Source organism: Diachasma alloeum, unplaced genomic scaffold (assembly GCF_001412515.2).
Source record: "Diachasma alloeum isolate Michigan unplaced genomic scaffold, Dall2.0 Dall_scaffold_00176, whole genome shotgun sequence".
Taxonomy (NCBI): domain Eukaryota; kingdom Metazoa; phylum Arthropoda; class Insecta; order Hymenoptera; family Braconidae; genus Diachasma; species Diachasma alloeum.
In genome coordinates this window covers 4,766,103-4,793,440 of record NW_021680342.1, presented here as the reverse complement: position 1 = coordinate 4,793,440, position 27,338 = coordinate 4,766,103, and the positions used below count along the sequence as shown (strand labels likewise).

At 36.3% G+C, this 27,338-nt stretch overlaps 1 protein-coding gene across 1 annotated transcript in view; it reads left to right on the top strand.

Annotated features, from left to right (window-relative positions):
• Positions 1 to 27,003, top strand: part of LOC107048456 (neuronal acetylcholine receptor subunit alpha-7) — a 113,696-nt gene extending 86,693 nt beyond the window's left edge. Inside the window, exons 10-13 of the mRNA XM_015271655.1 lie at positions 24,159 to 24,268; positions 24,456 to 24,643; positions 25,862 to 26,056; positions 26,919 to 27,003. Of these exons, the coding sequence (XP_015127141.1) occupies positions 24,159 to 24,268; positions 24,456 to 24,643; positions 25,862 to 26,056; positions 26,919 to 27,003 (578 nt within the window). The remainder of the gene's footprint in view (positions 1 to 24,158; positions 24,269 to 24,455; positions 24,644 to 25,861; positions 26,057 to 26,918) is intronic.
• The last annotated feature ends 335 nt before the right edge of the window (positions 27,004 to 27,338 follow it).

The window sequence follows — 27,338 nt, the reverse complement described above, 5'->3', positions numbered from 1 at the left end:
GGGGGGGGGGGGGGGGGGGGGGGGGGGGGGGGGGGGGGGGGGGGGGGGGGGTGGATGCCCTATCCACGGGTATTTAGTTCGCTCGAGTGCGTCGGAGCGAAAGACGCTCTTCGTGGTAATAACTCGAAAGTGCGCACTCGAGCATCAAGTCTCGCTTAGCCACCAACTGACTACCGGAGCTTTTAATCGAAAACCGATTCTGGAAATAATTATCACTCGTAACAAACTGTAATTGAAAAGTAAAGCGTTTGGAATTCATTATCATTCGATTTGACGGTTTTTTTTTCGAAAATTGAGGGAGCCTAGGGGAATTGATGGGGATAATTTGTTTAGTTGATGAGGCAATCTCACGGGAAAGTTTCGAAATTTTCGGGTTAAATTCATTTAATCATGCATAAATTGGACGATTTCGAATGAACGAATGTGAATATGTTGATTTTCGAGGGAAATTTTTATTATCTCCTTTAACTGGATTATCGATACTTCTGTTATTCCCCATTTGCCCGATTAAAACTCACATCAATTTTGCATTTTTACTCGTTAACGAAAAGGTAATGCGATACGGAGAACCGAATAATGCATATTGAACATTTCAGTTGTCGATTTAAACGTGTAAACTATACGTGTGTGTTATTACAAACGAAAATCCTCAGGGGAATGCACCTAAATACCTCGTGTATCGGTGTTAGAGTATATGCGTGTGATGTTGCAGGTGTTACGATCCTGTTGTCACAGACGGTGTTTTCGCTGCTGGTGGCCCACGTGTTGACGCGATCCTCCGAAGCGGTGCCGCTTATAGGTACCTAATATTCCAATCCATCCCATTGAGAGATAACTGATGATGGTGATTTTTTTCCTCTCACAGTGTTGGAAGACAATTGAAATTCCACGGGCAATCGTCTAGTAATTTTCAGGGGAGTGATATTAAATGCCATTTAAGGGGGGTCACACCAATTTTTTGAAAGAAGTGAGATGAGAATTTTTTAACCTGCTTGAATTTTCAGTGAAATCATGAACATTTAGTGCCAAATTTCGATGAATTTTGAATTCATTGAAAATTCATATAATGGTAATACTAATTAATTTAATTAATTAAGTCCTGATTTCTCCTAATTTTGACAGTTCTACTGGAATATCATGGAATTTCTTCATTAAAAATTTACGATTTGATGAAAAAGTCAATAGAAACTGGAAATTTCCTCAAATAATCTGTGAAACTCGCAATTTCGCTCTCCGAAAAATTATTATTCTACGAAACACTCCATAAAATTTCAATTTTTTCCCAACACTGGAGAGTTATTTTCCCTAATGAAAGAAAATCCCCCCACACGCCCCACTGATCCCCATCAGCCCGTTGATTTTGAGAATAAAATCTCCACAATATGACGAAACAAGAAATGTACAATTCAACAAACGGACCCGGCCGAGTCCTTGGGTTGTAAAAGCCCCGGGATTTGACCTACCGTTTCTCCGGGAATCCAGTGTCGTTCACTAATGCGACAGAGCTATATCCTTCTGCCACAAAAACCCTTTCCCTAACCCATACAAGAGTCGTTGTCCTTCTCAACAAACTCCGAGTTACCCGCATTCCCCACGTTTTAGTCACTTCCGTACAAAATTCACTGAAAATCCGGGAACATTGCTCTGCGCGGACAAAAACATCTTGCGGTGGATGAGAATATCCACCAATCTGCTCAACTGGTTGACCACACTGGTTCAGTAAATTCATATAAATTTCAGAGAGAAATTTAATGCGACAGAAAAATTTCGCTTGACCATTCGCGGAGAAAAAAGTTGGAGAAAAATTATTATACAAGTCAAGTAATCGTGAAGCAAAATTTATTTCTAGGTCTTTTGGGACCTATATCGGGGTAAATGTGCTGGCATCGGAAAATTTACTAAACTTGAGGATAATTTACGTCAAAAATGTACAATTTATGGTTTATTCTATCAAAAATTCTAACATGAACGTGAATAATTGCTCAATATAAACTTTTCTGGGACGGTGAATGATTTTTTACCGAAGGCGGTATGGTAAAATTAAACTTTTGTTCGTTTTTATGTCCTTCGCATTGGAGCTAGAAAAAAAACCTGTTTTTTTCCGAGTGAATCGTAAAATATCGTCCGCCAAGAGTATTTTTCAGTCTAATTTTTATCCAACTTGTCTCTCCGTGTTGATTTTTTCCAAGTTGATAAAGAATTAATAATTAGATCAATAAAAAATGAGTTGTTTTTGTTTAAAAAAATTAGACGTCATTGAAAAACAGAAGAGCAATATTCCTTAATCATTCGATCTTGAATTTCTGTCTTAATTTCTTCATTCTCCTTCAAAAAAATAATCACCAGACAACAATTAAACTTTCTATCTCGCTTGTTCACTCTCCTCTGCCATAATATCCGTCTCTAACCTCCTGTTACTCGCATAAACTAAAAACTCTAAAGCCAATAATAACTCATGTGAATAAATTGCATGATTAAAGCGAAGTAATGTTGTGCATCACTTGAGGCAAATTGAAGACTAATGGACATCAAGGCCATCTCTATAACTCAGTGATCTGCTGCGAAAGTATAATTAATCCGAACGAATAAACATGTGATAAATGTAAAACTGTGAAAGTGTATAATTTTTCTCCTGTCTAAGTGGTAGATAGTTGAAACCTATGGCTGTCTCATAGAGCGTGACAGCATCTTGCGTCTGGCTGAACAACACAAATGAAAGTATATGAAATAATACTCCGTAACTCTATCTCACGTATCAATTATCAATCGCTCACTGGTGGAAGGACTTGTTTATCATGAATGCAAGAATTTTGTTGAGAATGATTTATTCATTGCTGATGCACAAAAGGGGTAAATTTCCCCGAAGAAGTCCGTTTTTCCTAAGAAAACTAATTTTCTGTGCGAATGACGATTTATTAACTATTGAAAGATGGCAATTTTTCTGAATAGAACTTTTTCTCATTCAAATTTTGTTGATAGTAAATAAATCCTTCTATCAGTGCTCACTCGCACTATCGCGCTGTGTTGTCTACTCACTGTCATCTGTTCATGTTGAATCATTTTTTATTTTTCTTCGCAACTCTCTCTCATGCACTGATAGAAGAAGTTATTTATTATCAATGAAAAAACCGTTTGAAAATTTTTTTAATTTTGGGAACAGCTAAATTTCAATTTTCAATGTTGTGAATTCGCATTCGATTTAAAAATTAATCATTCATAAATTTCAATGAAGTTTAAAATTTCATTCATTATAAATTCAGAATAAAAAATGCCTGAATTTTTGCAATTTTTAATTATTTTAATTGTGATATGGACAACTTGATAGCATTTCTTACATGAAAATTTCTATTTCATTGCCATATTCCGGAAATTAATTGATTTTTCAATAACATAATAACAATAATAATAAAGTTTGAATAACACCTAAATTTTAATTTTCAATGTTGTGAATTCGAATTCATTTTAAAATTAACTCATTCCTGAAATTTGTTACTCACTTTCGAAATTTAACAGAATTGAATATTTTATGTCAAACATATGATAATTAAAATTTTTAAATAATTCTGATCGTCACATGGGCAATTTAATTGCAGTTTCGCGTGAATATTTCAGAAATTAAATTATTTTTGAACAACAACCTCTATAAAAATTCCACGTGAATTAATCGTAGTTAAAAATTTCAACATTTTTTACTTGAAATTTCAGGAGTAATTTCCAAACAGTTTAGTTGACGAATATTCGAAGAAACCAATCATCCGCTTATCACCAACATTTAGTTATTGACCCTCAACTCTGCCATTTTTCAACAGTTATCAACTATTGATGATTGTAAATAAATCCTCCTATCAATGTTGAATTCACGATTCATCATGCCTTGGCTTACTGCTTCTCAAGAGCTTGAGAATAAACAAATATGTCTAAGCATCGTAAATTACCATCACCCTCTCGAAAGTGAGAAGATGTATGGTTTACTTGACGTTAATTTATTTTACCAACAGGAACATAATGAAGGGTGTACCTGATAAATGTAACCTGTCGTCGGCGTATATGTCAGAAGTCTCGAGTGTCACACGCGTTAGGTCACAAATCTACAGGCAATATTCGCGAATGCATTCGTCACAATTAAAAAAAGGAAATGAAAATGCTAGAAAATTCGATGAATTTTCCTTTAACATAATTGATTATTTTATCGAGATTATTTTATTATTTTATCAGATGCGCAATATAATTTACACCGAAAAAGCTGTTAGTGGGAAATGAAATCGAATCACCCCGGCGACTCGGGTCGGCTTCATTCTCCGTTATCAAATAACTGTTGTGTATGGATACCACTATGCTACCATCAACAAAACGATCTGCGCGAATACACTGTAATGCAGGTAGAGACAACACGAGAGCAGTAACCTATAGAACATTGTGTTTGCATCGAGGGAAGCTAGCAATATCAACATCGTGTGCATATACCCATGATATTCAGTAAGATTGATTGGGTCTCTGGAGACAGTCTCGAACCACTGACCAATTTCCCGCCATCTACCATTCTTCAAAGTTATGGAGTACTGGAAGAGAATTTTTAACGTTGGAATTGAGACCACATTTTTCGTGCATTCTTTATTTGCATTGGCAATTCCAGAATATTGTACTCCTTCATAATTCATGATGTTTTGAATTTCGGAAATGATTATAAAAATTCAACATCGAATGCATTTGATTTTCTTATAATTTTCGTCATTAAATCGAATTCAAATGCAATTTTTTATTGAATTTCAATTAGATTTGCAATCAAGTCATTCATAAAATGGTTTTTTCCACTAAAAAATGCACGAAATTTTGAAATTAATTGTTCAATTAAAATTCAAATTTGAATGATGATAAAATTTTCCAATTCTGCAGTAGCAAAAGCCGTCAAGACTTCGCATAAATTATCGATTGCTGAAGAACTTGAAGAATTTCTATTTAGTTTCAAGATTTAACGTGAAATTCTTTCATCAGTACAGAGTAAAAGCAGTAATTTAAAGCCCATTAACCCCCTAATGTCTACCCAGCGAAGACCCTCCGAAAATAAGTGCCACAGCAGCAAGAAATGTTCAGCAAAAATTGCAGAAATAAAATAACGATTAAAAAAGTAAAAATAATTGTAGCGTTTAACTCTATACTTCTTACAGTTTTAACTTTTCCGTGTACATTCTCTCTTCCACGTATTTAATCAGGGAAAAAACGGTAAAAATTTTGTAACCCGAAAGTTCTTTCCGGTGTAGGAATAAGCGACCGCTGAAAAAGGGGGTGAGAATTGTAAGTGTGAGGAGAAGGAAGAGGTGGAGGAAGGTTGACATATTTCCATAAAATTATTATTTGCGTTAAAAAAGGAAAGAAAATAATGTCTTTTTATATTCCAAAAAATACGGAAATTTCAGTAATAACTTGACATTATTTTGAGACAATAATCGTCCGATTTTCTAGCATTTTCATAATTATACCGAACTGACATTGAGTTTTTTATTCAAGATGAATTGGATTTGACTTTAAATCATTATAAAAGTGATATTTACATTTCAGAAATTATTTATGAAAATAAAACGTCGTATTAAACTGAATATTGAATAAATAAAAAATTCAAAGCATTCAGCATCTGAATTTTCATAATTTTCCAGTATTTCCATCAAATTTGACTGTTTATTTAAATCTAATTGAATTTGCGATCAACTAATTAATAAATCGCAGAGAACATTATTTCTTCATGTCTCACAAATCTGAAAGTTCGATTAGCAGCTCGAATTTTAAAATTAACTGTAAAAATCGAACATTGTATTGAATTGAATTTTGCATATATTCCAATTCACATATTTGGTCCGGAAAAAATGTTAAAATTTTTGTAACCCGAAAGCTCTTTTACATGTTGGAATAATCGAGCGTTGGGGAAAAAGGGGGATAAGACTAGTAAGTGCGAGGAGAAGAAAGGTGGGGAAAGGTATATTTTCCAGGAAGAAGTAATGCAGCCGAAATGGGTTGGTCTCGGGTAAATATTTGAGTCTGACGGAGAGTCCGGGATCCCCGGAATGGCTGGATATCCCGAGCTGGAGATGCTGAATTTTGATTGTATATAGGTATATTCACAGCGCCTCCGCCTCTCTCTACCTGAATAAGGTGTGAGGTGGGGGTAATATCCGGACGGAGGGTCTCTAACGCATTCCCAATTTTCATTAGTGAAAGTTTAACCCATTGCGCTTGAGCAAACTACCGAGAAAGATGGTAAACGATTGCATCCGCTCAGAACGACTGGGATAAACTCGAGGGGAGGGAGGATGGTATTAATTCGAGGACGGTGAACTCTAGTGCACCAATTATCACGTCGTTACGTGGCTTCTCGAGGATATCAGCTGTTGCTATCAATTAGCGTTCACATTTCAGTTGGAAAGTAAATTTTTACGTTTTTCGGTATGAAATGGGATTTTTTTTACGATTTAAAAATGTGATTGGAAGTAGAGGGAATCGCTAATAAATTGTGAAAAGTCCCCTGGACGATGATATTTGGAGCATTGATTGTTTTCTGGAAATCGGAAGGAGAAACGAGAAGGGGGTATTTTAATCCTGAAATGAAAAAATATTAGCCTCACGAATTTCACTATTTCGATCCTCAGTTTTTAATATATTTCTCAATAATTTTCCCTACGGACCCTAATTATGTTTTCTGTTTTTCATTTTTAATTTATTTTGTTAGAAAAAAATCGAAATTTCACAGACAGTCTAGTAATGTTTAGGCAAGCGATATTTAATTCAATTCTGGTGGAGAAAACTCCTAAATTTCCCGATTTTACTGAAATCTCCATGAAATTTGAAATTTTAGAGCAACAGAAAAAGAGAAATTCCCAGTTCACTTAAATTTTCGATCAAAACATGAACATTTCCAATTAATTAAAAACTCAGGGATAAATTCATCTGAATTTTTCATATTTCCATTAATTTTTTGAAGCAATTGAACTGAAATTCATATTTTTTATTGGTTTTCCCACTCAATTGTGAATTTTTAACGCCGAAATGCCTTGAAATTCCAGTGAAACCATAGCATCATGAAATTTTCAAAAATTGTCAACAGGGCTTCACACCATAAATTTTCATTTATTTATTCTCTTATTTTCAAAACAATTGCATTGAACAGTAAATTCGCCCGGGCCCCGGTATAATTCCACGTTCGACTCACAGAAAAAACTAGTGTCCCTGGAGTAAAAAAAATAATATTTGTTCTGTGCAACATATATTCGGATTACACTGGAATGTTAGTGGAGACTTTAACGAGACAGTTCTTCACGATTTATTTCGTGATTTTATATTTTACTTTATCAGAGAAAAAAACGAATCATATATTTCTCGTCGAGAGAATCGTGTGTAGCACATATCGATGCAATAAATCGGTCCCCGCAGTGACACATCGATGCAATATTTCCGCAAAATAATAAAGTTTAGCGTAGGAAGAAAAAATGTATCAACCAACTTTCTATGCAGCTCGTGCAACGCAAGAGCTTTTTATTTCACAATTTTCTCCGCCATCCTGTCCGCTGTGCTTTATTATTCAGACGAAAAAACCCTATTCATTAGTTTCTCCTAATTAATCTGTGTCTACGTGCTAACTGGGACCCGCAGATTTCCCCGTCAAAAACAGGGAAAATGCACGCCTGCGTGACTGCAAAACGCATCTGTCAAGATTAACTAATTAATAATTTGAAATGAATTTTGTAAATAACGGAAAATGTCATGGTCAGAGGGCTTTTGCAGAATCCCTTTGAAAATTGAAAGTAATTAAACATGAACGAGTCCGATGAATAAAGAGAAAATCGATTATGTAAATTCTACTAATTAAAATGAATATGGACTAACGAAGTGAAAACAAACGTCTGAAAAATTCAAAGGCTTTGCGCTGCATCGTAGCTTTTATTGGCTTTTAAATATTTATTTTCCTGAGTAAAAAAGAGTGTGTACTTTCATGCCTTCATTCCGAGATAACATCTCACTGCAGGCTGTAAATCCGCGTTGAGTAGTTTTTTCGACCAGAGGAATAATGAGAAAAATTTAACCAGTCCTTTGAATTTTTTTTCATTGACACACACTGTTTGGAAAGAATTGAAATTTCATGGGTAGTGGACTAGTAATTTTGGGGAGAATGATATTGAGTTTGATTTAGGAGAAAAAAACGTGAAAGAAGTTGGAATTTTTAGTAATAGTATATTACGCACGAGTTTCGTATACTATTTTATGTCATAGCCTCACTTCGCTCGGTAGAATCGCGGATTCTGGGCACCTATGACATAAAAACATGAATATTCAGTACCAAATCACACTGAATTTCTAATTAATTGAAAATTCCAGTATATATTCGCTTGAATTTTCCTGATTTCAATTAATTTTCATAGAATAATTGACCTGAATTTTACAGTTTCCACGAAGTCTTGAATTTTTAATGAAGAAGTTTCCTTGAAATTTCATGAACTAGTGAAATTTCATGAAGTCATTTTGAGAAGAGTGACATTGACTTCGATTTAGCAGTGAAAAAATCATGAAATTTTCAGATTTTTATTCAATTTGAATGAAACCCTCGATTTTTAGCAGCACTACAACGAATATTGACCAACTTCCTTAAATTTCCAATCAAAACATGAACATCCAGTACCAAACTACACTGAAGCCCCAATTGATTAAAATTTCAAGGATATATTTACCAAAATCTAATCATTTTCATAAAATAATTGAACTAAAGGTTGCAGTTACCTTCGATTTCTCCCCAAAATTCTGAATTTTAAAAGTTAAAGTTACCTAAAATTTCAGTAGAGCAATCACATGATGAAAACTACCAAGAAGTTTATCAGAAATGTCCACTTTAAACAGTGCATTTTGCCAGTTTACATTCACTGCGTTATCGGTATGCTACCTCGAGTCACTTAAACCACATCCACACGTGGACATTTAAATCACCCGTAAAAATCTCCACGTCCAACGCTCCTCAGCTCTCACTGTCAACACGTGACAAAAAAAATTCAAATGACGAGGAAAAAGCAAAATAAAATGCTGTGTCATGAAACCCGGATGACAGGTTCAATTAAATCCTTGTGGTCTTGCGGCCATCGCTGCAGCCGATTTCGCCGGGGCATCCGGCAATATGAGACCGTCAACTTGCTTTGCCACCGTGACAGCAGTACAGAATTATTACGGGAATGCAATTTACCTGTCTTTTCAATTGCGGCGACAAATATTAAACCTTCAGCTGAAGATTTCCGAGGACTGACGTTTTATTTGAATCCCGATATCGATAGAAGAATCAATGAATGTCTTTTAGGGACAATTTCCCGTCAATTATTCATCAATTCCCGGGAAACCTCGTTAGGATTCCAAACTCAATATGAATTTCATCTGGAATCACCCTCTGTAATTTATAATATCGGATTGTCTCCACTGGAAGTAAAATTAGAGAACTTTTTTCACAGCAAAGATTTGCATTAATTTGCATTAACATTTTCCCTCCTCATGTTCGCACTTGCGACGACTTATCAATTCCAATTTCCATCATTTTGCATACGAAAAAAGAACTAGTGTCCATTAGCCATTAAAATCCGTGAGAACAGCTGAGAATTTCGAAGTTATTAAAATCAAAGGATAAATCACTAGCCTTTTGGCATGATTCACTACCAATTATTCATAAATTAATGAAAAAAATCGTTGGACATCAGAAAACGATGAGAAATGCATTAAAAATCAGCCTTTGTAATTCATATTTCTATAATAATTGAATAGATAAAGTGAAAAATCGGATCAGACCCTAAATTTGATTAATCCTGTAGTGTATTGGCCTTTCAGAAATTTTGCCCACCACTCTGATAAAAAATGCAATGACTCTAGTCAAAATTATAATTCTTTTGAAGAATTTTCAGCTAAAATATTGTGTTTCACTGAATTTGTTCCACTTTTTACAGCAGTTTTGGTCGAAATGTCTATAAAAATTCAAGGAAAAATTTGAATAAAAAAGTTTTCTCTATGGAATTTAAGTAAAAATTCCAAAAAGATTCAATTCTTCAATTTTTTTTACAGTTATCCCATTCTTCATAGAAAATGGCCAAAATTCAAGGGCAATTTGAAACTCATTTTTCTCCCCGCACATCAAATTATCTCCCCTGAAACCAGAATCAGTGGAATCAACCGTACCCACAGCCCCATTAGCATGTCAATCTTCCCACTTGCCGCTCGCAATTATGACGAATTACGAATTCCAATTCACCCATTATGCATAAGAAGAACACAGGTATCTATCAGCGATTGAAATCAATCAGTTAATGGGATTACTCAAACCGTATGAACAGCTTCAGTCCCATGTTATGGACAGAATTTCACGGGCCACAATCATGACTGCTACTGGGTAAATAAAAACGTGATATTCTGGATGGTGAGAGTTTCCCAGTGGAGAGAGTTGACATGCCGACGAAATTGGATCGGTTCTCACGAATCAAGCGACGAATTGACGAGCCCACGTCGATACGAGGGACATTAATCTGCCTCACCTTGGACGCGATCATAAAATTGAGCCGTTAAAATCATGTCGAGGGAGTGCAAACCAGTGGCACACAGAGTGCCACGTGGCTATCGCCTAGCAACTCACAGTTAATTTTAATTAAGCATGCGATGACTAAAAGAGAGGAACACTAAAATTTTTTGCGAGGAAAAAAAAAGGATGTGTAAACACAGTGGTACGCCGTGTACTCGGTAGCTCTCGTTAAAAATGGAGCGAACACGAGAGCCCGTGACAACGGTGACGCGAGGAATTTAAGCTCTCGCTTCGCGGCCTCGTGCTTGCTCGATACATCCTTAATTAATTAATTAATTAATGCTGTCCCATTTTAATTAAATGGGAGTGATAACAATTGCCGCGGAAACGCACTCCACGTGAGAACCGGTAGAGTGCAGTTTAAACCCACCCGAGAAACTCTGATTATCACCATTGAATGAACCCCGTGGATTATGAACTTGAAACGTTATTTCATCGCTGGGAAAGCGTTTAAATCGTATTAAATTAAATTATCGCGTCAACTTCTATCCCTTAAACTGACCTCTCAAACTCGTGTTAATTTCCGGTTAAATGGCCCGAATCAATTCTGGCCCGAGTCGAATAATTGGACCTGACGAGTTCTACTTAGGTCTTAGGTCTTTCCTTTCGGGATATGGGTCTTGGGAAGCCTCCTCTCAAGTGCTTCCGAGACCTTCCTTGCTCTGGTTATGTCCCATTTCAGCACTCGTTAGGTGTAAACAGGACTTTTATTCAGACTTTCCAAATCCTTGCCGGTCCCCTTAATTCTATGGGCCTACATAAAATCCGGGTTCATATCCCTCTTTACGCATGGGTTATTGAGATAAAAAATGCAATTATTAAATTTTTTTTTTAATCTTGAAAATCGACATTTCACGAGAGGGTGGAGGGGAGACGCATGTATGTGGAGGCTTGAAATTTTTATCCACAAAGGGGAGAAGGTTGCAGAATTTATTCTAGCCACTCTCGTCCCTCCGCATGCATGCGTTGTCTAAATAAAAAATGAAATTGTTGAAAAATCTGACCTGGAGATTTCCACATACTTTGGAGCAACCAAGTGAAAATGAAAATTTTTTCAGTTTTCACTTTTTCCACATACTTTTGAGAGTTCTGAATAGCTCGTCGCTTAAATAGTTGGAATCAACGTTCACCCGGCTAAAAAATTCGATTTTGGCGAAAGTCGACTTTCCCCCTGGAAAAATCCAAGATCTGACACTTTGGCCCTCGTGACCCTTGTGACCCTTCGACCGACTTTCCCCCTGAAAAAATCCAAGATCTGACCCCTTTGGGTCCGGGTGAAAAATTTTTTTTTTCATTTTTAACTTTTTCCACATACTTTTGAGAGTTCTGAATAGCCCGTCGCTTAAATAGTTGGAATCAACGTTCACCCGGCTAAAAAATTCGATTTTGGCGAAAGTCGACTTTCCCCCTGGAAAAATCCAAGATCTGACACTTTGGCCCTCGTGACCCTTGCGACCCTTTGACCGACTTTCCCCCTGAAAAAATCCAAGATCTGACCCCTTCGGGTCCGGGTGAAAATTTTTTTTTTTCAGTTTTCACTTTTTCCACAAACTTTTGAGAGTTCTGAATAGCCCGTCGCTTAAATAGTTGGAATCAACGTTCACCCGGCTAAAAAATTCGATTTTGGCGAAAGTCGACTTTCCCCCTGGAAAAATCCAAGATCTGACACTTTGGCCCTCGTGACCCTTGCGACCCTTTGACCGACTTTCCCCCTGAAAAAATCCAAGATCTGACCCCTTCGGGTCCGGGTGAAAATTTTTTTTTTTCAGTTTTCACTTTTTCCACAAACTTTTGAGAGTTCTGAATAGCCCGTCGCTTAAATAGTTGGAATCAACGTTCACCCGGCTAAAAAATTCGATTTTGGCAAAAGTCGACTGTGCCCGTGAAAAAATCCGAGATCTGATACTTTGGCCCTCCTGACCCTTGTGACCCTTTGACCGACTTTCGCCCTAAAAAAACTCCAAGATCTGACACTTCGGCTGCCGGTGAAAAATTTTTTTTTTCAGTTTTCACTTTTTCCACATACTTTTGAGAGTTCTGAATAGCCCGTCGCTCAAATAGTTGGAATCAACGTTCACTCGGCTAAAACATTCGATTTTGGAGAAAGTCGACGTTCCCCTTGGAAAAACGGAAAATCTGACCCTTGGGCTCCTGGTGAAAAAAAAATTTGGCAACTCAAGAATATGTTTACCTAAATTTTCTTGATTTCCCCAAGTTTTCGTGGAGCAGTGGCATTAAAATAGACAGTATCCATTGATTTTTTTATAAAATTATGAATTTCTAGTGACAAAATTCCCTGCAACTCCCTGAAATTCCAGTGAAATTCTTACATAAATTTCAGCTAATCACTTCAACAGTTTAAATTCTAAATATCTGGGGTTTCAGGATTAGTTTTCATGATTTTTGTCTGCATTTCACTGTAAAAAAATTTCTTTTCCTCGTCCGATAAATGTTCCTCAAAGCTGAAAATGTCTATGAATTTTCACGTTTTTATTGAATTTCCCTCTCGAATAATTTCGGAAAGCAAAATCTCCATTCGCCTAAAAACCGGAACTCACGGAGGATCCGAAAAACTCTAATTATCACCGTTAAATTACCCCGAATCGCAGTTTCATCGCTCGAAACTGGTTTAAATCGTATTAATTAAATCATCGCGTCTACTTCTACCCCGAAACTGGCCCTTGAAACTCGCGTTAAATTCTCATTAACTGGTCTGAATCAATTCAACTTTAGTAACAAGCGCCGCAGTGATGTGGTTATGTATTTGATCAGACACGCGTGGCATCATTTTACCTACAACACGCACGTGACGAATCTCGTTACTCTCCCAGCATTCAAAGCATTTCTAATGCGGCCAACATGAAACTTAAATTCAATGTCTCTTTATTCCGTTTGAAATATTTCTGTCTCTCTCTTTCTCTGTAGAACCACCTCATTCTCACGCTCTTCTTCATCCTTCAGTGTCCTTTTCCCTCAGCACTTACTCTTCTATGACTCACCTGGTACCATTTCTCCATCGTCTTACCTCATTACTAATTTCAACAGTCAGCCACCAGCAGCGGGAATCGAAGTAGGTTACAAAAATCAACAGTAACGAAGCAATGAGAAAACTTCTCTCTCTTTTCATACAATTTTCTATATATGTTTCGCATCAGCAGTGATGAGAAAATCGTAAAGTGATTTTGCTGCAATTTCCTCTGCACCAAAGTACAAAGGAATTGGCATTTGAGGGAAAAAACGGAATGAGATACAGAGAATAGAATCCAAAAATGCATGAAAGAGTGGAAGATTCCGGCAGACAATGCATTTATGTAAGCGGAAACAAGTTAGAGTTCTAGGGCATTTTTTTAACGAATGGAAAGAGGTAAAAAATCGAGAATGCAATAAATAACGAGACGTAGAAGTTGAGGAAGCGGCAGTAGAAATTTCGTGCTGAATTTTTTGCTTGTGGGAAGCATTATTTGTCAATCAAGAGTATTTTATGCTTGTTCAACTTTCATTTTGTTGAATTTGTAATTAAATTTCCATTCATTTTCATTCGTCAGATTTTGAAGGAGATCTTTTCGCAATTTATGGAACTGGTACATTTTTTATTCAGCAGTATTCCTTTCCGTATTGAATTTTTCTCTCCTCGATACCGATGTTTTTCTTTTTCCCCGCGGAGCACCGAACTGCACTAAAGTGCAGAGGAATTGAAATTTTGAGGGAAAAAAAGGAATGAGATACAAAGAATAGAATTCAAAAATGAATGAAGGAGTGGAAGATTCCGACAGACAATGCATTTATGTAGTCGGTAACAAGTTAGAGTCCGAAATCATTTTTTTAACGACTGGAATCAAGTAAAAAATTTAGATTGCAATAAATAACGAGACGTAGAAGTTGAGGAAGCTTCAAAGGAAATTTCGTGTTGAATTTTTTGCTTGTGGGAAGCAGTTTTTCTCAATCAAGAGTATTTTATTCTTGTTTAACTTTCATTTTGTTGAATTTGTAATTACATTTCCATTCATTTCCACTTATCGAATTTTTCTTTCATTCAAGAATATTTCTCTAAATATTGAGTAAACGTAGTCTTCCTGGGATTTTTCCCCTCTTCGATTCCAATGTTTTCGGTTTTCTCCGCGGAAACTCCTGGAGCTTGCAGTATATGCATCGTCCGCACCTCTCACCGGTTACGGCTTAAATTAAGAGGCGCTACGATGTTAATGAATGTCCCTGCCAGCTTAAGCGGAAGTGTGTCCCTGCTACCCAGCAATTTATGGAGCATATTCGTTGGTAGGGAAAATGCCGAGCGTTACGATAAGAACCCCACGGTCTACGAACGCCTGGAGGTGTGTACTTTTATTCCCGGAAGTGAAACCACGAGTGTCCCTCCACTGGTATTACGTGATAACGCCTTATGTCATGCAAATATTTTTTTTTCCAGAATAAGAGTAAATAGTGGAGTAGGCAGAGGAACAGGAAAACATTTTATTCCAGAGTTGTCGTGGGGATGGGAATATACGGACTGTGGGGTAACGTAATTTTTTCGATAGCTTCGTGAAAGCTTTTTTCAGAGTCAAAATGTAGCTGCAAATTGAAGCAATCTTTTTTTTCATATTCTGGGATTTTGTTTGCATTGGTGTAGACCGGGGTTTCATCCGATTTGGTTGCGGAGCAAAAAAATCGGCCGCGCATTTTTTCCGCGTTTTACGGTTATTTCACTTTTATGTCGTCAACTGTAAAGTCCTCTTATGTTGTAAATCTGATTAATATTGTGGTTAAACGAATGGACGGGGGCTAGCATTAAACCATGAAATGATGAGAGCTTTCTTTATTTCAAATAATTTGTTATGAACAGTGAGTGTTGAATATTTATGTTGAAATCTTCACAAAACAGAAATCTATTAGCTTTTTGATGATATTGCTGGAAACTTGCTTCGCATTATTTCCAAAAATAGAAAGTAACTGTAAATATTTTTTCAGACAAAGTCTAGACTTCTAGTCGTCTACAGAAATAGATAAATTTATTCATTTCAAATTTCAAGGATTTTTCATTGGGAGATTGAAACTGACAATTTTTTCATAACTATTCAGTGCAAAGACACTTCATTTGCTGGGATTTTGTTTACATTAGTATAGACAGGTGTTTCATTCAATTTGGTTGCGGATGGAATAAAACCCAACGCGCAATTTTTTCCGCATTTTACGGTTATTTCACTTTTATCCCATCAACTGTAAAGTCCTGTTATGTTGTAAATCTGGTTAATATCGTGGTTAAACTAATAGACGAGGTGTAGTATTTAGTCATAAAATGATGAGAGATTTTATTTTTGCAAATAATTGGTCATGAATGGTGATTTATGGAATATTTATATTGAATTCTTCATAAAACAGAAATTTATTGTTTTGATATTGCTGTAAACTGCAAATTATTTCCAAAAGTAGAAAGTGACTCTAAATATGTTTCCATACACCTATAGTCTTCCATTAAAATTTTATTTAAATCAACTCACAAAATCACATGAAATGCCAGAAAAATTTCGATCCATGGATTTTTAGTTTCCGATGAAAATGTCAAAATTGTAAATTACAGTTCGAATTTCAAGAATCTTCCATCGAAAAATTCACACCAAAATCTCTGACAACAAACAGTCAATACAAAAAACTCTCATAATGACGTAGTGAAGGTCTGACCAAACTCCTTTCATTTCTTCAATTTAACAAAATTATTCTTCGATCAACAATATGCCATTATTATTGAATTTCCATTACATTGAATTTGTAATGAAATTTTCATTTATGCAAGGGATATTTTACAGGAAAATTCAATAAATTAAAATTGTTCCCTAGAAAATCAAGAGATTCTAATTAAATCTCCTGAATTTCCGATTAGAAAATTCAAACCTAATTTCTTAACAATAAATAGTCTCAAAGGAACTATTTTCCGGAGTTCCGCTCAAAACCCCTTCCCCTCTTTAAATCCACGGAATGCGCCATAAGTCACGTCACCAACTAAGTGTTAATTGACTAGAGTACCTCGTGGCGATTTATCATTGTTAAGAGAATACCCGATACGTTTTTCCCGTGGGTTGAGTATTAAGCGCCGGAATAGCCACGCAACTGAGAGGGTGTAAAGAGTTCACGCGGAGAAGTACCGCCGGTTCGCCCATCTCCACAACTTATTAATTACCGAGCCCTCCCCGAGGAATATGAGAGCTAAGACAGGGGCGAATGAAGACGGAGGCGAATTGTTTGTGTGTGGACAGACTCTCTGTAACTGGCACAAGGCCAGACCCGTCCGTCTTCGTTGTTCCCTGCGTTTTCGACCAACTCTTCCTGCCAATGGCCAGGATTAATGTTCAACCTGTTCTCTCACCGGTATTGATCACGAAATATCAGCCCCGCGAGATTTCTCTCTTCTTTTCCATTCACCTCGAAAAATAAATCCTCAATACAGGGGATCGCGGACGAAAAAATTCATCATTCGTGGAGTTTATAATTCTTTTCTGTTGGAATGACTACAGGAAGAAAATTATTTGGTGAATTTTAACAACTGTAGTTGTAGAAATTTAACAACTAATTGTAGATTATTTCGAAGCCTTCTGATTATGAGAATACAAATAATTGCGGGACTATTTCCAAATATATATAGGCCCTCATCATTTACTCTGCTACGCAATCTTAATTAAATTAGAGGTTCAAAGTGATTGTAAACTGTTTATAAATAATCACTGTTAAAAAATTTTGGCTTGAACTTCCCGTGATCCAGGAAAAGAATTAAGGAATGTTTATTAAAAATTTAACAAATGTCTGTCGAATGAGATTGAAAAATCTTTTCTAAATTTTAATTAATTAGTTGTTAAATTTCACAAACTAGTTGTTGAAATTCACCAAATAACTTTCTATTACTATTATTAATATTCATCAAATGACTTACTCGCTGATCCTTTCCTTCATTCAAATTGTCAAACCACGAAACGTATCCGATCTCCTTCATAGATAGGAAACTGTTCATCACGTCTAATCGAATCTAAACTATAGATCGTCAATTTTCGGTTGATAGGACGATTTTTCCTCTTGTTAAAAACTTCTGCGTCTTGTTACGGAATGCGTTGCTGTTGAAGAGCGAACAAATACTGTAGTGGCGGAGAATTATTGCCAGAGAAGCCGTTATAAATCATCCGGAAGCCTCTTCCACTGAAGTGCAAGAATGAGCTTGCCGTCGAGCTTCTTCGAAAATAGTCCAGCGGCGGGGGGAGGGGGGGAGGGTGATCTATACACCCACTCGCTTTTGTTGTTAAATACTTTGGCAGTTTTGACAGCTCACGACCCGGGAAACGTCGGGATTTTTCCGGCTTCTCTGAAATTTCAAGGAGATGAACGGGTGTTTCTATATGGAGAGAAGTTCTTTGGAACAATTCTGTTAATAATTTTTCGCTGAAATTTCCGGTACGCTTTTGGAAATTTTTGGCAAGTTAGTTGAGTTCAGTAGCGAAGTGGTAAAGCGGTACAAGTCAATTTTGACTATTGACCAGTTTTCAATGAATATCTCGGAATGTAAGAGAGACAGCAAAATTGTGGTTATAACCTTTTTTGTAGCGCCGATTGAGTGCTACAACAAATGTAATTACGAAAATTTCGCTATCTTCCTTAGATTTGAAAATATTTCTCAAAAACTGGGAGATGAGTCGACTTAAACCGTTTTATCACATCGCTACTGAGTTAATTTGAAGTGAGGGAGAAAACTAATCTGACATTTCATGTTTCACATAAAAATCAAGTGAACTTGAATGGTTTCGAGGGAAGAGAAGCATTTCACATTCAATTAATTTCAATTAATTCAAAATTAGTTTCGATTCAATAATTGAGCAATAATTTAAAATTTTCGTTGATTCTCTCGTTAAATTGTGAATTTTCAATGAGAAAACTTACCGAAATGCCAATGAAAATCTAAAGATTCGACAAATGTATTCCGGAAACTTTAGCCCGAAATTTCCATTAAGGCATCGTATTTTTCTTTTTGAAAGGTATTCCATCCTTTCCTGCTTGGGGGATAAGAAAAATCCCTTTGAAGAATAATATACCTCAAAAAGGGATGGATTATCCATCCATAAACTTGAAATATCACTCCTTATGGGTCACTCGCCCCAAAAAACGGTAAATCTCCCGTACATTCGAGTAACTTTACCCCCACCCGGAAATAGCAGCAACATCCCCAGCAAAAATATATTACAAACACTGAACAGGGGTTGATTTGTCTCCATCGTTTGCTGTGTGTAGTTTTTCAGTTATCACGATGATGAGGGGATGCACGCAATTCAGCACGCAGGTGGTAATTAAAGGGGTGACAGCTCAAAGGGGTATCTCTCGTGTGTTGTATTCATTAGAGAAATTGTATTTACGGTGACTTCTTTCCATTTCCAAAGGCAAACCTTTCCTGACACCTTGACAATAGATTCAAGGATCATTTTTTTATGAAATAAAAAGAATTCATGATCTCCCCGCGGCCCTGCAGGAACCGCGTTAAAAGCATATTTTATGAAAATTGACTTTCTCCTCGAACTCCTGAGAGGGTTCGATTTCACATTGATCTTTATGATCACTATCACTTTATTCAGGTAATACGATCCCCATTTTCCGTCAGTCTCTTCATCGTTCCGCCTTGCGCAAAATTTAAAGTTCTATTGAAGTGAAGGAATCAGGGTTTTTGGAGAAAATGATAACGAAGTTGATTTAATTTGTGCAATTTAATTTCAGGTTTAAGATTCACATTTTTATGTACACTAATAGAAAAGATGGAAGCATTTAATTGCTATTAACGAGACTCCTTAACTATTAATGCCATTTGTTAATTACATGGTTAAAAAAATTTGGCTGAATTTTTCGGAAAAAGATCTTGAATGATTTTTCATTACTTTTTCGAGAATAATACAACTGAAATTAACAGTTCCCACTGATTTCTCCATAAAATTATCAATTTTCAATGACAAAATTCCTTGAAATTTCCATGAAAATGTTACTTGCTAAAAATTTCTAAGACGCGTACTGCATATTTCAGTGGAAAATTTTCAACAGTGTATTAACGAATGATGCTAATGCTTGAGAAGGCTCTTTACAGCAACTAAATCCTATTATCAGTCTAGTTTCTTTGTTTTGGTTCTCATACAGTCTAACGAAGTTAAAATAATTTAACGAAACATCTCTTCTTTTGACAATTTACTCAACGTGGTTGTTATTTTCTCCAAATCCCCTGCTTCTCTGACTTCACCAATTTTAACGTTACATTTCAACCAATTTCAACGTTTCCATTTTCAAATAGATTTAACAAGTAATTTTTTACGAAGTAAAAAGAGCACATGAGCCCTCGTTCCTCCCGGATCCGCGATAAAAACATATTTCATGAAAGTTGACATTCTCCTCGAACCCCTGAGAGGATTCGATTTCACATTGATCTTTATGATCACTACTTCAACCCAGCAATACGATCTCCATTTCACGTCAGTCTCTTCGTCCCATCGTCCCTCCGCCCGCCCCCTTGTAACGAGCTCTCCTCATTGCGCAAAATTTAACGTTACATTTTCACCGCCCGAAGGCTTTTGTTCCCACCAACGTAACTGTTTATCGCTAGTGCTTCATCCTGACGTTTCCATGGCTCACTCATTTCCGGAAAATAAACCGAAGGCGAGGATATACCGAACGAACTGGGTTCACTAGAAAATAGAATGCCCCTCCTTATTCTCGGCCGTCTGTTTCACTCTGTCCTATCCACCTCGGTCCCTCAGTCAACGTCCATCTCATTCACTTCTCATTGTCTCCTCCCCCGTCGTCATTTCTGAAATATCTCGAATTTCCCGAGTGAAAATGCCTCACGGGTAACTATTTGATGTGAATTGAGCGGAAACTAAATACTGAAAAATATAATAGTGAGGTTTTAAATGAGAGGGGGATCGAGAGAGGGAGTGGAAATGAGTACATGTCTACGAACGGAGGAGCACATATTGAATAAATACTTGATTTAATATTCGTTAATATTTTTCTGCTCAAACAACTGCGGAAATTGAGTCTTTCCGAGGAATTAAAAAGAGTAACCCTCATCTTTCTTCAAGGGATTGGAGACATTCCCCTCAGTGATAGTGCTCTCAGAAACCAAGATCCTCAGTGACATAATTGAATCTGAAGGCAGATCAGGCATTGATCCCGTGCCATGTACCTCCTCGAGAATCACGTGGTTTGAGTTGACAATTCTCGGTGTGCATAGCCCTCCGGATGTAATGGAAATCAGCCACGAGCCGCACCTGACCAAACCCGCATTAAATTCATAAATGTCATCCCATTCCTTCCAACCTCCTTACCAATTGCTCGATCCAGTCGTAGCATTTATGGAAAATTATCTTTCGTTATTTTATCAAGTAACAATTTTATTGGAATTCCAAAGTTTTTTTTGTTTTTGTTATTAAAAATTTATAATTTCATGGAAAAATCAATACAAGCTATAAAGTTCAGTTTAATTATCGCGTGAAAGTAAATGGAAAGCAAAAAAATTATGCGGAATTAAAAAAAAATTTTTCATCGAATTCTATTTAAAATTCCAATCTAAATTTCGAATTCCAGCGAATCTTCAATGGAATCAGTAGCAAAGCATTGAAACGGCTCAACTCGATTTATTCCGGAAATGAGATTTCACGGAAATCGACTCCCCAAATAACTAAAATAATTAAATTAAAAAATTCACGATTCCGTCGTCTTTTTTTCCAATCACTCTGACACACATCTCCCGAACAGTTTTATCACAAATTTTTCTCCTCTCCTCTCCGTCCTTTATCTCGAAAAAAACCCTGATAACAAAACAACATCAGAAATAATCCGACAATGTTGACGAGTTTTAGTACCACATAACCGAGAAGAATGAGAATGAGGCCCATCCTCTTAAGGAAGAAATAAAAAAGCTGAGTACATAAAAAAAATATAAAGAAGAAGTGGAGCATCCCCTTGAACTGCACCGCCTCCGCCTAAAAAACGAGCCTTAAAGATACAATTTCGAATGAATAAACCTCAAAGAAATAAATTCCCCTGATACCCCGAATGAGGTATTGATTTTCACCCCGGCATTGAATGCCACTGGAAACTAAAAGCCCGAGGGTAAATTTTTAGAAGCCATCTGAAATGGAAGGCAAAATCGAAGCACCACAGACTCTGCAATTGTCTGTTCACCTCTGGTTAATTCACCGAGCCGTCACCCTCACTAATTCACTTCATTACGCGTTGCGCCACTGCTAATTGCTCTCCTCGGTGGTACTGTTTTCTTTTTACTTTCATGCAGAGTTATATGCGTCATCGATTGAAATAAAACGCCAGTGAATGCGAGTCAATCGACCTCTGAGATTCTAAAAGTTTTATCTTTCAAATCTTGCAGGAGACTGGGACCAATCATGAGATTTCTTACATCTATTTCCCGTGTTTTCCGGTTATTTCGTAGAGGACTGGTGAAAGTAATAACAGACCGGAGATCGTAATACGAGCGTAACGCGTGTTATTAAATTCTAGGTTGCCTCATCACGGCCTCCAAACATATCTCATATCCCACTGACTCGCTTTTTCCCGTCCGCAAGTGCCACTCGAAACCATTTTTCCTCCCTACCTCTTGATAAACTAACCTGCCGAGTCCCTAAGTAACCACAAACTGGTGTGTTTGAGGCTGGAAAATGTGGGACTAAAAGTGTGTCAACGTTTGATGTTGATATTCAACTTATGACCTCGGGATTCTCCGATTATTTCTACTGGATGAAATGTATTAAATGACAATGTTAATACTTTAAATGGATAAGAGGTCTTATTAAATCGCACTGGCTACGATGCCGTAGCGCACTTTGGTTTTAACACCCGAATAAAATGGACATTTGTTTTGAGATCACTGTAAAAACTAGAGTCTTCAAGACGCTTTAATTTAAAACATTACAGTAATTGAATTTTCGAATGTCTGAAAATAAAGTGGTTGATAGGACATTTTTATAATGTCTTGACATACACGTCACCAAATTTAAGAAATTTTTTAGAATGCATGTCCAATGTCTCAATTTGAGACACTAGAAATTACTTAAATTTGGGAACACAAACGTCTTAATTTCAGACACTAGTTTCTGCAGTGATCTATGATCTTACCATGAAATTATTAGAGAACTCAAATTATGATTAATGTAACTCTCTATTTGGAAATTCATTAGCGAAGTGGTAACATAGTTCAAGGAGATTTTGACTATTGGTCAGTGTTTCACGCATCTATCGGAATCCAAATCAGATAGCAAAATTTACCTTATAACTTAATGTAATTACGAAAATGTCGCTATCTCTCGTAGATTTGGAGATATTTCTCACAAACTCAGCCAAGAACTACGTCGACTTGGGTTTTACCCTTCGCAACTGAATTTTAAAATGCAATACTTCCAAATATTTCGCATCAAATTGTTCAAAAAACTCAAATCAGGTCCTATTTTAAGATTTCTGACATCTTAAACAATTTTTTGTTCGGGTGAATCTGCTAATGCATGCTCGCATGGAATGAGTAGATGAATGATCAGTGGATAAATTATCGAAACATTGTGTTGTACATTACGTGTCTACAATTAAATGTTTGATGTTGCATGTTGAACTCAATTTGCACCTGTTAATGTTCCATCAACGATTATTGACATATTTCACGATGAATTATTACAACTGTAAATATACAATGTGTAAATTATTCCTCACTCGCTGTTGTACCGTAACTATAAGTGCATTGCGCAATTAATCTAACAAGCTTCACTCTCGTCTGACTAATGAGCCCTTCTTCTACTGCCGCACGTAAGCGTCTTTCTCGTTCTCTCTTCCTACTCGTTAATTAATTAAATGAGAAAAAGTTGAATTCTATCACTTGTCTGTCTACTTTTATTTCAACGTTTCTGTTCATGAGTTATTCCGACAACTGCGAGAGATCGAAATGTTGAACGATTAAGAGAAATTGAAAAAAATAAAACGGTGGGTGCTTGCGCGAGTGTTCCCGATGTGAATGTGGACGATGCAAAGATAACAGCGTGCAATTATTATATCCTTGCATCATTGGCTTTATACGATATACCAATAGAGTGACAGTATTTCAGTGCGGATTATTTAATCGGTTAATGGTAGCGAGATAATCCCTTGAAGGAATTATTATTCAGCATAATAATTTGGCAATAGACGAAAATTTCTTTTTAAATCGATCCCTAAATTTTATTTGCTGAAATTTTTGTTGAAATTCTCGTGGAAAATACCATGAGTCGAGTAAAAATTGAAATATTTTTACAGATATTTACCTCAAATGACAATTTTTACGAGAAATGTTGAAAAAAATTGTATTTTCTTCTTAGAATTGCAATTCTTCTGTTTTAATTCTGACAATAAATTTTGTTGTCGAAATTCTTAAAAAGTTAATAGAGAAATAAATAAAAATGAATAAATACCACTGAAATACTGAGACCAATGATAATAAAAATTCCCTCATTCAAACGCTAATCGCTGTCCTTCTGTTTGACTCTCCTCGGGGGATTTTTTAAAATAAAAAAAATCCTCGCGCAACCAGGGACATACTTCAACTGCATTATGTTCATGGTGGCAAGTAGCGTGGTACTCACCGTCCTGGTACTCAACTATCATCACAGGACGGCCGATAATCACGAGATGCAGCAATGGGTAATTGAGCGATTGTTAATTAGCACTAACGAGCAAACACTTGAAATGCATATATATATATATATATGTATATATATACGTATATATATAAACAATGAGTGGTCTCATGGCGGTAGGCGGGGAGGTATGTCAACTGTCAACAGTAATCGGTGGCCCGTGCTGTGGGCAATATTCTTGATATTTGCAGGTGAAAACGGTGCTTCTGCAGTGGCTACCCTGGATGCTGTGCATGCACAGACCGGGGAAAAAAATCACGCGGAAGACTATTATGATGAGCAATAAGATGAGGGAGATTGAGCGGCATAATAAATCTAGTAAGAGCCTCATAGCCAATGTCGCTGATATGAATGATGATTATCGATGCAGGAGCACCATGTATCCTAGCATGCCGTCTCCGTACACACGGTACTTATGTTCTGGTTCATTAAGATTGTGCTTAACGCCTGTAATCAACTGCTGCGAGAAGTATTTGGAAATTTTCATGGATATTCAGTAGTTTTTCTTATGAATAATTCATGAACATTTTTTAATCGTTGAGAAAATTTGTTTGAATGGAATTGATAGTAAATTGATAGTAAAAACAAAAAATTATTCAAAATAATAATGTATGGATGTACCTACTGCGGTTTTGCAATTGTTTCATGAATTTTCCTCGAAACAGAAACTTCTCAATTTTTTTTCAGATTAAAAAATGCTTGCTAACGGTTTAAAACGGAGAATTTCATTCAGGCTCGAAATTTTTAATGATAAAATCATTTCAAAATGTTCAATTTAGGGTCAAATGAAAGGTCTGATGTTGAACTGCAAATTTTGAGAAGTATTCAAACGAAAAAAGTCTAAAATACTTTAAATATCCACTATTGAACATTTTCGACTGAAATTCTCCAATTTCTACTGATTATTTATTAGATTAGATTAGATGCAATTTATCATTTCCTTGAGGTAGAAAAAATCCCCTAAGGGAAAACCAAAATATAATGTAAGTATTACAACTGAATCTTCTGAATTATTTACATAATTATAACTTTGTTTTCGTTTATTATTTTGTTTGTATTCAATTTATTAATTTATTATTTTTATTATTATCACGATTATTTTTTGTTAAATTTACGTGAAATTCGTTAATAAAACAAAAATATTTTGAAAATTTTATAACATTGCAGTGGAATTTTATTGATTTATCTGGACAATTAGAAATTTCATAATTTTTAAATAACTTCACATGAATATCAAGTCTTTCGTGAAATCTTTTACGAAAAAACTCCCGGAGAAAGTCTTAACGTTGCAATCTTCAAACATTCAACAATGAATTATTCTCAAGTGATATTGACAAATTCCCGTACGCAATAACGCGTGTAATTTCCACCTGAATCACCCCTCGAGTCTATCTCATTCGATTTTCCGGAGAATCTCCCGCACTCGTTGTAATACGCAACGGTGAAATTCAGTCAAGTGAAAATCAATCGTCTCGACGCTCAACACAGATGTCTCGATTTCGTGGTACACGAGCCATGTATTCTCGAGTGGGAATTGTGAAAGATATATAGTTTGTCCCCCATGCATCCCTTCATTGATACATATAATCGATTTTAGCGGAGGGGGACACGATACACCTGGCAGGCCATCAACAGTCGATGAAACAGCTGCATCAATGCCACTCAGTGGAACGCAGAGGGAGCTCCAAACGATTCTCAAGGAGCTGCAGTTTATCACTAAGAGAATGAAAAAGGCTGAAGTCGAGGCGGAGATCATCAGCGATTGGAAGTTTGCTGCGATGGTCGTTGATAGGTAAATAAAAGACTCGAATAAAAGTGGTTTAAAATCTGTGATTGGAATTTTATGAACTGTCTGCCAGGAATTTTTAGAGGAGTGACATTGAATTCAATTTGAGAGGAAATAGTTCGCAACTAAAAGTTGAAGTGAATTCATAACTTTCGGGGGAAGTGAGACGGAAATTTCACAACTTATTTGAGTTTTTTATTAAATATGAATATTCAGTACCAAATTGATCTACAGGGAGAAAAACAGTGGCGAATATTCAGAGCCAAGTTACTGATTTGAAGAAACATATGGTTCTAACAAGCATTGTTCTTAGAATAAAAAAATGGTTATTTATTTTCAGATGATTATTGAATTAAAAATATTTGCATTCATGAAGTGAGAACATTTGAAATAATTAAAGTTTAGGATTAATTCAGAATTACATAGAAATGGAATTATAATTCTCAAAGATATGTTTCACAAAAAATCATTAATTCAAGAATGAGAATAGCGTTAATTTAAAAATCCAAATATTGTGAATGCAAAGATAAAAAATTCTTTGAAAATTATGAAAGACCAAATTTTTTCCCCTAATTTTCGAAGAAAATTTCACATACTCCCAGGATTTTTTACTTCTTGGTTTCTAAAATTCAAACATGTTTACAGAAAACAGGATGTTATTCAGCTCCGTGTGACTTTCAAATTAATTAAAATATCGAGAACACATTCCACTTGTCACTTATTCAAAATTTCAAGATGTAACCGGAAATTCTCCTGTAACCTGAAACCTGAAATTCCCTCCAAAGTTTTCACCGCCAAACTAAACAAACCCAATCATAATAAAATAAATTTCTCCCCACTGATGCAACCTTCAATTTTCTGTTCCTAGGCTATGCCTGATACTTTTTACGATGTTCACGGTGATCGCAACAATAGCCGTGCTTTTATCAGCGCCACATATAATCGTCCAGTAGTAAACTGCCCAGGCCCAGCCAGCAAGAAACCTTTCCGAAGAAGCCTCCTCCTAATACAAGGTAACCTTCTACCGCCCCCCCCCCCAGCCCAAAAAATCCCCCAAAAATATCTCACCCCCAACAACGCCAATCACCTCCCCCCTGTAATTTATATTCCAGTAGAAACGAGAGAACGAGTCGTTCGAGTCGAGATAAAGTGGCTGTGAACTAGCGAAGTGGACGAAATAGTTTCAGGGAAAAAAGCTGCGCTGCCCCCGGGGTAAAAAGAAGAAGGGCCAAACTTCCACCGAGAGTGAGGAAAAAAAGACCGGGGCAGTAGTTCCGAGAGTGCAACG